General features: G+C 38.8%; 1 protein-coding gene across 3 annotated transcripts in view; it reads right to left on the bottom strand.

Annotated features, from left to right (window-relative positions):
* LOC128212206 (uncharacterized) overlaps positions 1–14977 on the bottom strand; it is a 29975-nt gene extending 14998 nt beyond the window's left edge. Inside the window, exons 1-2 of one of the 3 annotated variants that reach the window (XM_052917540.1) lie at positions 3548–3573; positions 3067–3190 (exon numbers count right to left, since the gene is read on the bottom strand). In XM_052917540.1, coding sequence (XP_052773500.1) covers positions 3067–3095 — 29 coding nt within the window. In that variant the 5' untranslated portion in view covers positions 3096–3190; positions 3548–3573. Of the gene's footprint in view, positions 1–3066; positions 3191–3547; positions 3621–14906 lie in introns of those variants that run through there. The other 2 variants (XM_052917542.1, XM_052917541.1) reach the window with 2 other exon arrangements.
* Between the last annotated feature and the right edge of the window lie 558 nt (positions 14978–15535).

The following is a 15535-nucleotide window of genomic DNA, read 5'->3' as shown; positions in this document are numbered from 1 at the left end:
TACACAAAGCCATATGTAAACAATATTTCTTTGATATAGTTCAAGTCACTCGTTTGATGACTCTCGTTCAGTGTCTGTCGTTCAGTGACCCTTGTTCACTGTCTCTCGTTCAGTGTCTCTCATTCATTGCCACTCGTTTACTGTCTCTCTTTCAGTAACCTCAGTTCAGTGTCACTCGTTCAATGACGCTTGTTCAATGACTCATTTAGTGTCCCTCGTTCAGTGTCTCTCGATTAGTGTCGCTCGCTCAGTGTCTCTCGTTAGGTGTCTCTTGTTCAGTGTCCCTCGTTCAGGGTTTTCCGTTCAGTGTCTCTCGATTAGAATCTCTCGCTCAGTGTTCCGCGTTCAGTGTCTCTCGTTCACTGTCTCTTGTTCTGTGTCTGTCGTTCAGTATCCCTCGTTCATTGTCTCTCGTTCAGTGTCTCTCGTTAAGTGTCCCTTGTTCAGTGTCCCTCGTTCAGGGTCTCTCGTTTAGTGTCTCTTGTTCAGTTTGTCTCGTTCACTGTCCCCCGTTAAGTGTTTTTCGTTCACTGTCTCTCGTTCACTGTCACTCGTTTAGTGTATGTCGTTCAGAGTCCCTCGTTCAGGGTCTTTCGTTTAAAGTCTCTCGTTCAGTGTGTCTCGTTCAGTGTCCCCCTTTCAGTGTTTCTCGTACAGTATCTCTCGTTCATTGTCCCTCGTTAAGTGTCTCTTATTCAGTGTCCCTCGTTCAGTGTCCCCCGTTCAGTGTGTCTCGTTTGGTGTCTCGCGTTCAGTGTTTCTCGTTTAGTGTCTCTCGTTTAGTGTTTCGTTCAGTGTCCCGCGTTCAGTGTTTCTCGTTTAGTGTCCCTCGTTCAGTGTCTGTCGTTCAGTGTCGTCCCCCGTTCACTGTCTCTCGTTTAGTGTCTTTCGTTCACTTTCCCTCGTTGACTGTTTCTCACTGAGTGTCTCTCGTTCAATGTCCTTCGTTCACAGTCCCCCGTTCAGTATATCTCGTTCAGTATCCCCCGTTCAGTGTCTCTCGTTCAGTTTCTCTCGTTCAGTGTCTCACGTTCAGTGACGCTTGTTCAGTGTCTCTCGTTTAGTGTCTCCTGTTCCATGCCTCTCGTTCAGTGTAGCTTTCTCAGTGTCCCCCGTTCACTGTATGTGGATCACTGTCTCTCATTCAGTGTCTCCCGCTCACTGTCTCTCGTATACTGTATCATGTTAAGTGTCACTCGTTTATTGCCGTTCGTCCAGTGTCTCTCGTTTACTGTCTCTCTTTCATTGTCTTTCGTTCAGTAAGCCTAATTAAGTTTCTTTCGTTCAGTGACTCTCTTTTAATAACTCTCGTAACGCTTTCGTTTAGCTACGTTCAGTGTCATTCGTTAAATGAATCTCGTTTCCAGGTCTCTCTAACCCAGTAACTCTCTTTCATTGCATCTCGTTCAGTAACTCTAGTTCAGTATGTCTCGTTCGGTGGCTCTCTTTCAGCGACTCTCCCTCGTTCCGTTCAATGTCACTCGTTTTATGAATCTCTGTCAGTGTCCTTAGTTCAGTGACTCTTTTTGAGTGTCTTTCGTTAAGTGCCCCTCGTTCAGTGTCCTTCGTTCAGTGTCCTTCGTTCAGTGTCTCTCGTTCAGTAACTCTAGTTCAGTGTGTCTCGTTCAGTGTCCCTCGGTCAAAGTCCTTCGTTTAGTGTCTCTTTTTCAGTGCCCTTCTTCAGGTGTCCTTCCTTCAGTGTCACTTGATAATTGTCTCTCGTGCATTGTCTCTCGTGCAATGTCTCTCGTTCAATGTCCTTCGTTCAGTGTCTCTCGTTCAATGTCCTTCGTTCAATGTCTCTCGTTCAGTGTCCTTCGTTCAGTGTCTCTCGTTCAGTGTCTCTCGTTCAGTGTCCTCCGTTCAATGTCTCTCGTTCCGTGTATCTCGTTCAGTGTCCCTCGGTCAGTGTCCTTCGTTTAGTGTCTCTTGTTCAGTGTCTTTCGTACACTGCCCTTCGTTCAGTGTCTCTCGTTCAATGTCCTTCGTTCAGTGTCTCTCGTTCAGTGTCCTTCGTTCAGTGTCTCTTATTCAGTGTCTCTCGTTCAGTGTCTCTCATTCAGTGTCTCTCGGTTCGTGTCTCTCATTCAGTGTCTCTCGTTCAATGTCCTTCGTTCAGTGTCTCTCGTTCAGTTTCATTCGTTTAGTGTCTCTTATTCAGTGTCTCTCGTTCAGTGTCTCTCGTTCCGCGTCTCTCGTTCACGTCTCTCGTTCAGTGTCTCTTGTTCAGTGTCCCTTGTTCAGTGTATCTCGTACAGTGTCTCTCGTTCCGTGTCTCTCGTTCACTGTATCTCGTTCAGTGTCTCTCGTTCAGTACCCTTCGTTCAGTGCCTCTCGTTCAGTGTCTCTCGTTCAGTGTCTCTCGTTCAGTGTCTCTCCTTCAGTGTCTCTCGTTTAGTGTCTCTCGTTCCGTGTTTCTCGTTCAGTGTCCTTCGTTCAGTGTCTCTCGTTCAGTGTCTCTCGTTCCGTGTCTCTCGTTCAGTGTCTCTCGTTCAGTGTCTCTCGTTCAGTGTCCTTCGTTCAGTGTCCTTCGTTCAGTGTCTCTCGTTCAGTGTCTCTCGTTCAGTGTCCTTCGTTCAGTGTCTCTCGTTCAGTGTCTCTCGTTCAGTGTCTCTTGTTCAGTGTCCTTCGTTCAGTGTCTCTTTTTCAGTGTCTCTCGTTCAGTGTCGCTTGTCCCGTGTCTCTCGTTCAATGTCCTTCGTTCAGTGTCATACTTTCAGTGTCCTTCGTTCAGTGTCACTCATTCAAAAAGTCTTACATTTTACACAAACTATCAAACAAAGTTAAAAATCTAACAAAATCTAACAAAAAAAAATAAGCCGACAATATGGAATGATTTTATGTTATTTTATCAAGTGTTTAAAATAAATATTCTTGGATATAAAGATATTGTCTAAAACCATTCTCCATTAGGTTTAGAAAAAAATCGAAACATTCCTGAGCTGTAACAATCATGGTCACGACTCGAAAATACCGATGAGGAAAATAAACCGCTATGTTTTATTACCGTCATAAACGTTTCTGTCTTTGAAAATAAAGCAAATTATGATTCATGATAAAACTGACCGAAAATAGTAACAATCAGTGTCCTTCATTCAGTGTCCTTCTGTTAGTGCCCTTCATTCAGTGTCCTACTTTCAGTGTCCTTCGTTCAGCGTCCCTCATTCAAAATGTCTAACTTTTGCACAAACTATCAAAAAAGGTAAATTTAACAAAAAAATAAGCCACCAATACGGAATAGTTTTTCTGTTGTTTTATAAGATAAGACCATATAGTAGAAAGAAATATGACAAACTTTATTTCTGTTCAATTTCAATGTCACTTAAGAGTATCGTTAACGATAGAAAAACCAGATTAATGATATACACAGCATAAGAGAGTGATAGTCTAAAATAATAGAGGTGTTATACGGGATTTGCCATATCAAAAATCGTAAAAAAAAAATCCGTCAACGTACAATTATTTGGACTACAGAGAGTGAATAAATGTTCTGGGGAATACTTAGATATCTGCTGTGGTGTTGGGATAAAAAGAGAGTAAAACAAACCTTATAAAAAGTATCTCATCGACACTACAACTTCCTCATTGTCAAGACGATATCGATTTGGGTTTTTCGGAAAATTCAACTTTCGTTTTAATGACAAAAGGAGACAACTCAAACAGAGTAAAGTCTTAACTGAGCCACAATGCAGTCCCATTATGACATACGAACGGTGCGTACGTATGTGTTATTGTGTGTTCTTTGGGATGGCTACGACAAAGTTATAATAACACCAACAGTTTTGGTTACATGTTTTTGATGAGTTCCAACAGCAGGGAAGTAACGCTGTTCAACTCTCGGTCTGTTGTAGTACTCTGACTAGTAATGCTAGGTAACTAGATAATCACAACACCTCTCGAGATCCATGAATAAATTGAATAAAACAAATTAACTCAATATTTACCTCAATATCATTTTAAAAGTTCTGCAGTGTACACAAACGAAAATCAATTAAAACCAGCACCATTTTTCAATACCATTCCTAGCTGTTTCTGATACTGATACAACTACTACTGCTACTGCTACTGCTACTGCTACTGCTACTGCTACTACCACCACCACCACCACCACCACCACCTTAAGTTTTAAAACAGACGTGACCATTTGAGTGAGTCTTACTTTTTGACTTTGGCCATGTCGTGTTGGATCATGTTTCTGATATATGAGAAAAAGTAATTGTTCGAGAGACATTGACCATTTTGCCCACAAGGGCATGATTTAAACACACTTGACCAGGAGACAATGATACAGTCTGTATATTTAAAACTTCATAAGTCATATTTAAAACATAACCTGATTGTCACCAAATAACCAAGAGAACTTGATATAATACTGCAGCCAACTGTAAGAAACTGGTTAAATATTTGATATGGTATAAATATATTCAAGCATTTAACCAATAAAAAACTAGTCAAATACTATTTGAAAATAACATGCGTTTTGTAAATACCGTAATGATACGCCATTAAAGTAACATTAAAATTGAAAATATGTAAAAAATATGCGAGCTTAGGTTTTTTCAACTACTATTAGTTCTTATAATACACATAAACATTCAAGAATTACCAAACTACAATCTAACATATTTTCCAAAGAAATACCACACGTATGTATATCCTTCTACTATAAAGATAGTGTTGATGTAATTTAAAGAATAACCTGTATCATTAATTTCTACCTCTGATAAATAACAAGTAGGCGGAGCATAACAGTTCAATGAGTGCACGAGGATTAATTACAACGCTTTTCTCTTATATGTACACTAGTCATTGAACTCTATCATTCATAACATTGGTACGATAGAGTTTCTTCACCCACTGCCCTCGTAATCAAAAGTGAAATGCCACCCGCTAGTCATCGGAATAAAACACGCACTGTTTTGTGCATAATCTACGTTAATTTCATTGTAAATGAACGTTTCATTTTTTTTATGACGGAAAACATGACCACTTAAAAAAAGGCATATATTCAACATTTCAATTTGAGAATTTCAGGTTTTCCATTATGCTAAAAGCTTTAGAACAAGACATGTTTCTGTAGTTTTTTTCATATTAATATTGAAGTGTATCCGAATGACAATTTGGTAGTCGCTGATTCAGTCGAGTCGACTTGAATCCGACCTCTCGCCCGAATAAAACATCGGATATGCTTCCAGGGCGCTATTGCGGTCTGAAGAACTTCTTCATTTCAGACGCTAAATCGTAAAACTGTTTGGCTATTCAAAAAAGCCAAACTTGTAACACTGTAGCCGGCGGAATCGCGATCAAACCTCCGTGCACTTCGTGCCTTTACGCATCCACATGAACGTCATTGCCGGCGCAGTTCGTGCTTACTTTCGGGTGAAAGTGTTTTCAACGAAATTTTCTACTGAGATTCTATATTTGTACTCGACCTAGCGGGGCAACTGACTTCCCGTTATGAATGCTTAAACCATAAGAAAAATCCATTCAAATGTGAACTTATATATACGCAGTTCATAATTTGGGAAATACAACACAATATACATTGTAAATATCTATCTATTGTGAAATAATTTCAAGTCAATAGTAAAGGAAGATTATACACGGTAATGATACCTAGCGGATTCTTCCCGCCATCATTCTGCAATTGCGTTCTATCCGGCGCTAGTGCGGAATATACCCGTCATTCGTAAATAGTAAATTGGAATGTTGTAGTTGAAATCGGTTGGACATAATTATTTTGAAATAAAATACCATGCGACTGAAACTTCTAGATGTAGATACTGCCAGCTAATTACATCCTAACATTTACCTTTATCAATGAACATATCAAAGCAGGACAATGAAACTGAAGTCCTCGCTTGTCTGTCCAGTAAAGCGAATTTTGGCACAGGACATGTTTCGTCACTTGCAGCACAGGGGATAAGGCGTTTTAGTCTGGAAATTTTCGGTGAAATTGCGGGTAGTTGGTTCCTCAAGTAACGTGTTTTATTTTTGCATTTTGGGTTTGAAATTGCATTTATTTTCTGTGAAAGTGTACATTTTCTTAAATATTGGTATCAACTCTACAAGGAAAGCCCAAAAAGTGTACAGTTTGGTTGCGATTTGACAAAGTTATGGCCTCTTAAGCAGGCTCATCTCAGCAAATATGGGGACATACGGGGGCTAGTCGTCACCCTTTACAATGATAATAGAATATTATTTCTTTGTATGTTATCATTAGTTACAGTGCCCCCATCATTATTAATCAGCCTGGATTTTTTTTAAAATATAGGGGGGAGGGGGGGGGGCGTGGTCAAAGAGGGGTGTCGAAACAACGCCCCATGACTTGCAGAAGATTCTATATAGGATTTGTTAAGCGTGTTTTGTTTGTTGTTCTTACTTAATAGAACTAAAGAGTTATGAACAGAAAATATCTGTCCCGAGACTCTGGCCTACGTTGATAGAGGTTGGCGTGCATGTGGCGATATCTATTATTATTATTATTATTATTATTAAGAGTAACTTGATAAATGTTTTCTTTACATAAAAACTATTATGCGTGTGTATATTATATGTGAGTTTTATGTTAAAATGAGTGATAACTCAAAGGAGAAACAAATAAAAAAGTCAGTTCCAGCTTTTCATTGTGATTTGTGCCAAGATCGTTAAACGACATATTAAGAGTCACCAATTATCTTTGCGGATCTATTTTTCATTCATTTTTAAAGTGAATATTCTTGGATATAAGGATATTTTCTAAAACCATTCTCCATTATTTTTAGAAAAAAATCGAAACTTTCCTGATTTGTAACATTCTTGGTCACGGCTCAAAAATACCGATGAGGAAAATTATCCGCTATGCTTTATCATTGTGATAAACGTTTCTGTCTTTGAAAATTAAGCAAATTATGATTCATGATATAACTGACCGAAGATAGTAATAATCGGTTAAAGCTGCACTCTCACAGATTTACCGTTTAAACAACTTTTTTTTATTTTTTGTCTTGGAAAGAGCAAATATTTGCGTAAATATCTGCAAACCAATGATGAAAGATTGCTGACAAAATATCAGAGCGCAGATTTGCGTATTTCCGTTAGAAAATTAATGTTTTATGGCGTTTATAAGAAAAATGCATAAAACATGATTTTTTGAAAATAAATACAAATATCTACGATATTTATTTTGTTGGCATTAAACACTAGTTTCCATGGATTTTCGCCGAAAATGGCTCGTTCCTAGACAAAAAATTAAAAAAAGATGTCGAAACGTTCAATCTGTGAGAGTGCAGCTTTAACATGATGTCAAGTTGTTCTCATATGAATACTTTTAATAAAGTTAGTCCGCAAATACAAAGCTTTGCCTGTTCTTATATATCTCCATTCTTTATCAATTAAACATCATGAATAGCTTGCCACATGGTTTAAAACCAGTTCCTAATAGCCAGGAAGAGCAGGCCTTCTCATGACATGTAGTTGGTCGATTAGAATGAAGTGAAATGATGCAGTCGAGCACTGGAATAATGGAGGTAAACGAGAGTTGTGTCCATAGAGAACGGATGCTGCCAAAAGCATGTATGTGCCACAATAATGCAGATTTGTGTAAGTAAGCAAAAGGGGGATCCAAAAGTGGCGTTTGGGAAGTTGGCACATTTATCACGACAGGAGCAAGATGTAAATATGCCCTTATTCAGCACGCTGGCCCCACGCGTAGCTAGAATGCAGTTATGACATGATGCGTTTAAATGGGCCCGGCCAATACAAACATGATCCTCAACCAGCAATAAGGAATGAGGTGAACAACTTCGCTGAACAACACTGTGTTGGAACAGGTCCCAGCCTACAAAGTAGGTAGTGGCATTAAAAGACACACCAATTTTTTTAATTTAATGAAACTTCATGGTGGCAGTCTTTTGAAAAGCAATTTACCCAGTATGCTGAATCGTTCCAATGGACAGTGGAGGAGTGTCGAATCTGCCTTCTCCGATGTTTAAGGTAAGGCACTGGATTAGTGTGCAAGATTAATTAAATCAAACTCCCGCATCACATATCGTGAAGGTCTCCATAAAATGAATAGCAGGTTTGTTGGAGAACCTACGGGTGCCGCACAAGCAAAATTTCGTCAAGCGTTACAGGTAAAAGGAGAACATTTGGAAGATTGGTCTAACAGAATTCAGGTATTGCCAGCTGACGCTTTTAGAGATTTGCCAGAATATTGTGCAAATTGGCAAACGATTGACCTGTTTAATTAGGGTTTGTATGATGTTGAGGCTGGTCATAAAGCCTTTATACACGCCAAGCATTCAGTACAATGGAGGCCGCGCGAAACCATTTACGGCTCAAATTCAAAGAGTATTACGTCCCTCCGTAAACATAATGTCAGGCCTGCTGCTGTTTTCTTTAATAAAGAGACAGCACAAATTAGCACTGTTATATAGAAATGGACGCTTCGAGAAAGCAATTAGAGGAACTGCAGGTAAGAAGAATGCCCAAACCGTCGCTAGGCAGATCTTATCAAAGACGTATGCCACAAAATAAAGTACTTAAGGTTTGTTTTATTTGTTGAAATGTCTCTTCAGGGATTGTCTCCGACAACAGGTAAAGAAAAGAGAGTCGAGTCAGAGGGTCGATACTCAGCCCAACAGCAACGAGGCTCATGAACAGGTAAGCCTGAAGTAGGATTCAAGCTGTCATTGACTGCTCCACCATTCGTACCTGCTGCAGCAAAGCTGGGGCCAGAGGTGAATGTGGTTTGTAATAAAAATATTGATGCACTTTATCCCAATGGTAAAACAGAAATAATACAGATATTGCAACAGATGTTAACCCACGTTAACGCAGATGTTGATATCTCTGTTTCTCTTATTACGGTGAGGGTAGGTGAGGGTATGTGATCTACAGATAGAAGCTGTAGTGGATTCTGCAGCTGAGGTAACAATTATCTCGGATAAAATATTTGCTCCACCCTCCTGGGAAATTGCGTAATGCCAGGCTGCATGCTGCAGGTATACAGATGTCCAATATATAAACTTTATAGCTAAAGCTGTTAAGCTAAAAATATATGATAGTTTTTATGTTGGGCCAATCTATTTAGCAACTTAACAATATATTCTCTTTGGAGCTGATTTATTGTTTCATGACAATGTCATAATGGACATGGGCAAGGGAACTGTTGTGTGTGTACGAGAGTCATGGGATCATTATGGGCTGTGCAAATAGAAATATGTGCATCCAGTAATTGCTGGTGTAACTGTGGCGAAAAGGCTAGTGGTTCCACCAAACTCAATTTCACCTTGCCTGATTACTACTTTAAACCTTGTGACAAATCTTAAGTATTTGGTCCAAGAGTTTTATTTTTTTTCATTGTGAAGTAAATGCTGCTGACCAGTAACAATTATTCTCTAAATGTAAGGAGGTTGAAAAGGCTTATCAAATTGAAGGTGTCATAGATTCTGAAGTTGATTATTAACATAGACATGTAAGTAGAGATTAAATGAAGAAACTGATATGGACAATGTAATTGTTGACTTCGCTAAAATGCCCCGGACATAAATACCATAGGAGAAGCAAAACTGTGAAACAGTGCCAAAACACATGCAGCAGATATTTAGTTAATCATCTGCACATCTGACAGTTGAACAGCAAACACAATTTGCAGGTATGTTAAATACATATGGAGTTGTATTTGCAAAATATGATTTTGACCTTGGTTCATATACTAAGCATAACATTGACACAGGTGATGCAAAACTAGTCAAACAAAGGTTACGGCGCACATGCCTATGTTTTGCAGCAGAAAAAGAGGTCAATTTGCAGGAAATGTTGCAAGCGGGAGTTATTGAACATTCTAACTCTGATTGGGCACCATCGCCGTTGCTCATACGCTAGCCCGAGCGTGTCGGTTCGTTGGTGTTTTGATTACCACGAGGACCAACTCCTTAACATAGAAGAAGTCCTGCAGCGTTGCGGTCCCATAACCTGAAACTTAAGCCCCAAACAATGTGTTTTCTAGCCGGAAGTAAAGTTCCTGCGTAGTACTGTTAGTGGAAAATATCGTGCAATACCTATTGGGGATACTAAGACCGTTGGAACTTAACCTGTCCTATATTGTTCCAGAGATGTTGAACTCTTCATGGGATTAGCAAATTATCATCGTTCTTTCAAGAATCCAGTGCCCGGGAGCGTCTGTGCTGTGGAAACTGCTAACCCATCTGGTGGTGCGGTGTGAGCTCATAGGGGACAAGAGACGGGGTTTTCAAAACCACAGGTTGAGTATGCGCAGGAGGGTCATGCGAAAGGTAATATTTGTACAATGAATGTATAGTGGAAGATAACAGTTTCGAGACTGTCGATAATACAGGTTTTTCTTATGCTGTAAAAAGTGATGACGTGTATATTGAAATCTTAGCACAAATGACCCTGCCACTGTCCAGGTTTGTGGAATTTCTAAACCGGTTGGTATTCGGACTTACTGGGGATTTCAAAAATTGATGATCTAAGATAACCCCAATATAAGGTCACTGATTTAGACATTTTAATGACCTGGCTGGTTACATCTGGTATGCCCAATTCTTAGTAAGCCCATGAACAAAAGCGTATTGGTTGAATAAGGAGCATTTCTTTTTAAATTGATATTGTGGTCGAAAGAACACGCAATGAAGGTTATGCGTGAGATTTAATAATTCCGAAATAGATGCGTGAAATGGCATTTCATCTAAATGAATTCATCATGAATTGCCATCCTCAAGTCACCAGGGCATAGCACGTACAAAGGCACGCTTAAAAGAGAAATTCTACTGATACAAAATGAACACTGACATAGTCAATTACGTCTCTACTCGTTCGATTTAAACCAAAGAAAGGAAACAAACATGGGGTTATTCCTATGCAGGCATATCAATCAGTTGTTGGAAAGGGTGCATATTGACTGGCAAAAGCTGCGGTAGACGAATACCTTTCTAGCTTTGGGTATCATTTGAAGCTTTTCTCAGATCAGGGCACAAATTTTGAGTCAAACCTTTTTACAGCAATATGTGAGGTGCTTGAGATTCACAAATCAAGAACAACATTATATCGTCCATCGGCTAACGGACAAGTCGAACGATATAACAAGTCGCTTATAGATGCTGTTCGCTGTTACATTCGGGATTCCAGGAATCAGTGGGATATCTATCTGCCACAAATAGTAGGAGCATTTCGCAGTGCAGTTAACCGAAGTACGAGGTTCACAGCGAACAAGCTCATGTAAGGTAGAGAAATTAATACCCTAGCATTTTTGATGTACCCTCAAAAGAAGGGTATCTGGCTGTATGCAGATGAATATGAAGAACATGAAAGCTGCATCTGAAGTGACTCGACAATCCCTTTACACCTTTTATAAACGTATTGAGAGGTATTATGATGTGCGTGTTTTACAGCCGAAATACGAGGAAGGTGTGCTACAGGTTTAGCAGGCAAAAAGAGACAGCGTAATCGACAGTGGTTGCAGTTGGTGGCATCAGAGGCAATGTGTTTACAATTTAACTCATATTTATGGATTTCAAAAAACATATGTGGAAAGCACAATGTCGGCTACTGGTCCCGCTAAAGATTTAAGATTAATGCATAACAATCGTGTAATTATTGTAGTGCAAAAACGCAAAAGATTGAGTCAGATACAATTGACCCCTTTCTGGACTTTGAAGAAGACGAGGAAGGACTTCTTAACAGTTGGGCGTCAGAAGTGGTGGTGGGGGCTAAATCCCCTGCCTCTATATCTCTACCTACAAAGAAATCACCGCGTCGTCACGTGGTATTTGCATCTGCTAGACGATGGACACGCTGTTGCCAATCTAACTCCACGGGTCTCCCAGACATTATTAGGAATGAAATAGGGGTTATGGAAAAACAACAGGTAAAAGAAGCACAGGAGTACAAAACACTTTTGCTTGTCGTCAAACAGCAAAGAACAAACGGTAATGAACAGGCAGTTGGGTTGTCTAAAGTTATTGATTATATGAACATCAGTCCTATTTATGCATCGGCGAGAGCAGCTGGTAGTGTGTGACTTGCTTGGGCCAGAGAAGATTGGACTCCGTCATCTCCAGGAACTACTAGAAGCCTGGGATTCACACCTTGATCGAACAACAACGTTAGCTGGGAAGAAGGTTGATAATCTTCATTGTATTCAAGAGGCCACACCACAAGATCAAGATTTTCATGTTACGGTAAAAGGCGATGTCGTTAACTTATGTGATCCATTCAGTTATCCATCTGCAGAACTAGCTACTATGTTAGCTGGATTCAAGTTAGCCATTGGGCTACACCCGAAACAAGCCTCTGGAATATGCGCGCAGGATCTGAAAAAAACTGGAGGCCTGTCGTCTCTTCCTGGGGCAAAAGCTATGTGGGAAATTGGACTAGATTGCACAGTAAATGAAAAGTATCGAGCAACTCAGCATGAGGTTATGGACAAAGTCCTGAGACTCTTAAAGCCGGACCATGTCCTTGTTCTACATGGAAGAGGGATGAATAATTGAATATCCATCATGGCATGGTACAATTATCATACCAACTAAAAGGAGTAGTGCATATGTAGTGCACACTCTCGCGCAACATCGTGCCAACGAGAGTGACCTAGTATAAGATATCATATAATAAGCCTTTATTTTGTTGGGGGGGGGGGGTGGGTATTAGAACAAAAACCTGGCAAAAGTTAATGCAAAGGCTGATCAAGGACCTGTTTGGTACATTGGATCTATTAATCAAAATATTGGTTTGCAATCATTTTGTCACCCTGGATTTAAACCGAACAATTTAAACAGGGAAGAGTGTATTAAAAACATAGTTAGACTATTGAGTACTCTGGGGGACGAGGATAACAAAGCACACCAAAACGGAAGTAGGGTTCTCTTGTGGCGAACTTCGGGACTGAACAGATGTGTTTTTAAGAAACTGATTGAATACTGACCTTAACAAAAAACTGCTGAATCCACAGCTATTCTTATGGTAAACACATTTAACCCGCCAAGTTCACTCAAGTTTTCCCGACTAAAAATGCATTATTCCGCTATGCCATCATAAATTCAACACGTGTGCCTAACAGAAAACCATAAATCTATCATGATACCTGTAAAATGGAAGTCAAAAGTTGTCTTACAGAGCTGTGCACACGATTTACAATTACAGCTGATATCTCCTTGACTGTGTTTATTGCTTTACACATGCATATACCCACATGAACATTGCGCATTTGTTTTCAACCGTAAAAACTTCACGGCGCATGCGCGAGTGGTACCCAGCCATTATGTAAACAGTGTTTATGCATAGTGCTGAATTTTAATTATTACCAGAAGAAATAAACAAGTCTTTGTTCTGTGAACACTATGAGAATTGTTAATTGGTAAGTATGTTTGACATACAATATATATGAAGTTTCTAAACAGTTTATGGAATAACAAGAACACTCTTTTTGCCCGACGAAACGTATGTTTGTACATGTGTTTTGATGTTAACAAAGTAATATTCAACTTTCTGTTTTTAAAGGCTCAATCTTTGGGATCAAAAATGTTTTGCTTGTATTTAAACAAGTTTTAGCTAATAATCAACGTGGACTTAGTTTTGTTATATCTATATAACATATTTTGGACAAACTCCATCCCTCATCAACCCCTGGAAAAATTGGTCAAGTGATCGCTTGGTAGATTATCCGTTTGGTATATAAACAAATTGCAATTTCATTGTGTTTCAAATATCTGTATAATCTGTTAAAACAATTTGTCCTACACCACCCCACCTACACTAGCTAACTCCACCCAAACCTCCACAATTCTCCCCAAATAAATGAAAGCATAATCGTGATCTGCTGTATAACAAGACTTAACAAAAGCACCTACATGTCTAACGCATTAAATTTTACACAGAATATATTTTTATACCTTGCTTAATCCGAGATATTTAAATTAATTTCCAATATAGAAAGGAAGTTTTGTCACCCGCGCTACGAAATCATTCTTATGCTCGGTAATCATTCGGAACTCCTCGGCCATTTTATCGAAAACAACCTCGGATGTATGCCGGTACATCAGTTGAAGTCGTTCGTAAATTTTTGAATAATATCATTAATTAAATGTAGTGTTTACGAGTGTATTTATTGATCCAAGTTTAAATTGATAGCCAGTTAAGTGTTGTTTTGCAAACATATTTAAGATTCCCAAGGGTTAAGTCATAAAGTTTAACTGCCAAATAAGATTACTACGCGATCTATTTGCAGCGGACTTAAACGTACCACTTTTTAAGTATGTAAACCGTCCAAATACATCCGAGGTTGTTTTTGAAAACAATGGCCGAGGAACTCCGAATGACTCGGTAATGTTATTATTTACCGTTCGTTAATTTACCAAATGTATTTAAGCTACAGTTAATTCCCTTTGATATATCGAGTACTTATTGCGTATTATAATACCAAAAGTACGATTTACCGGTGAAGCATAAACTTATTTAAACCAATAAATTGGCTGTTTATTAAGTTGTAATCTTCATAGTATCCCATTTTATCCTGTGGTGATTTAAGACAGGATAATTACCCAAACAAGATCGGTCATACCTCTACAAGGAAAGTCCAAAATTGTTGTGTTTGAATGAGAATTGACAAAGTTAAGGCCTCTTGAACATGGTCATTTCGACAAATAAGTGAAAATACAGGGTCGAGTCGCCACCTTTTACAAAGAATATATAATAATAGTTAAAAAAAAGTTCATGAGATTGGATATATTTATTTATTCTTATTTATTGGTGTGTCATAACAACGCAAAATTCCCCTTCCCACACAAATCAGCACATGAAAACTGCACAATTTCGCATATCAAAACACACATCGAATAAAATATCATAGGATATCCTCAAACAAACCAATTAGCAATCAAATGATATGGCAAAAAGATACTTACAGTGAGTTGGTGGCTTTAATATATGTTTATTTCTCGTAGAAATCGAAAGTACAACATGCAGCAATAGCGTCCGATTGGAATATGTTTCAAGCATCAGTGCATATGCGCTGCGCTTTAGTTTACGGTGTCTTAAAGCTGCACTCTCACAGATTTACCATTTTTACCACTTTTTTTATTTTTTTTTGTCTTGGAAAGAGCAAATTTTTGCGTAAATATCTGCAAACCAATGATATAAGATTGCTGACAAAAAATCAGATCACAGATATTGATATTTCCGTTCGAAAATTATGTTTTATTGCTTAAACCGTTACTAACGTGTTAAGAAAAATGCATAAAATATCAATTTTTGAAATTAAATTAAAAAATCTGCGAGTTTTTGTGAGCAGCCTTTTATAACTGGTATCCATGGATTTTCGCAAAAATTGGCTTCTGTGGTTAGGAATGCCGATTTTAATGCTGCTTTGGTGTTTGCTTGACACATGATGGACTTAACTATAACAGCATAAGTTTTAGAAATAATACTTCCGGCTAGATAGGACTATAGGAAACTCACACATATTTTATATGAAGCTTGTTAAGCACTGGATGCGTTTAAGTAGGGGTATGACTTTTAATGTTTGGAAAAAGAT

The sequence above is a fragment of the Mya arenaria genome, chromosome 12, assembly GCF_026914265.1.
Source record: "Mya arenaria isolate MELC-2E11 chromosome 12, ASM2691426v1".
NCBI classification, from domain to species: domain Eukaryota; kingdom Metazoa; phylum Mollusca; class Bivalvia; order Myida; family Myidae; genus Mya; species Mya arenaria.
This window is presented reverse-complemented; position numbering and strand designations above follow the sequence as displayed.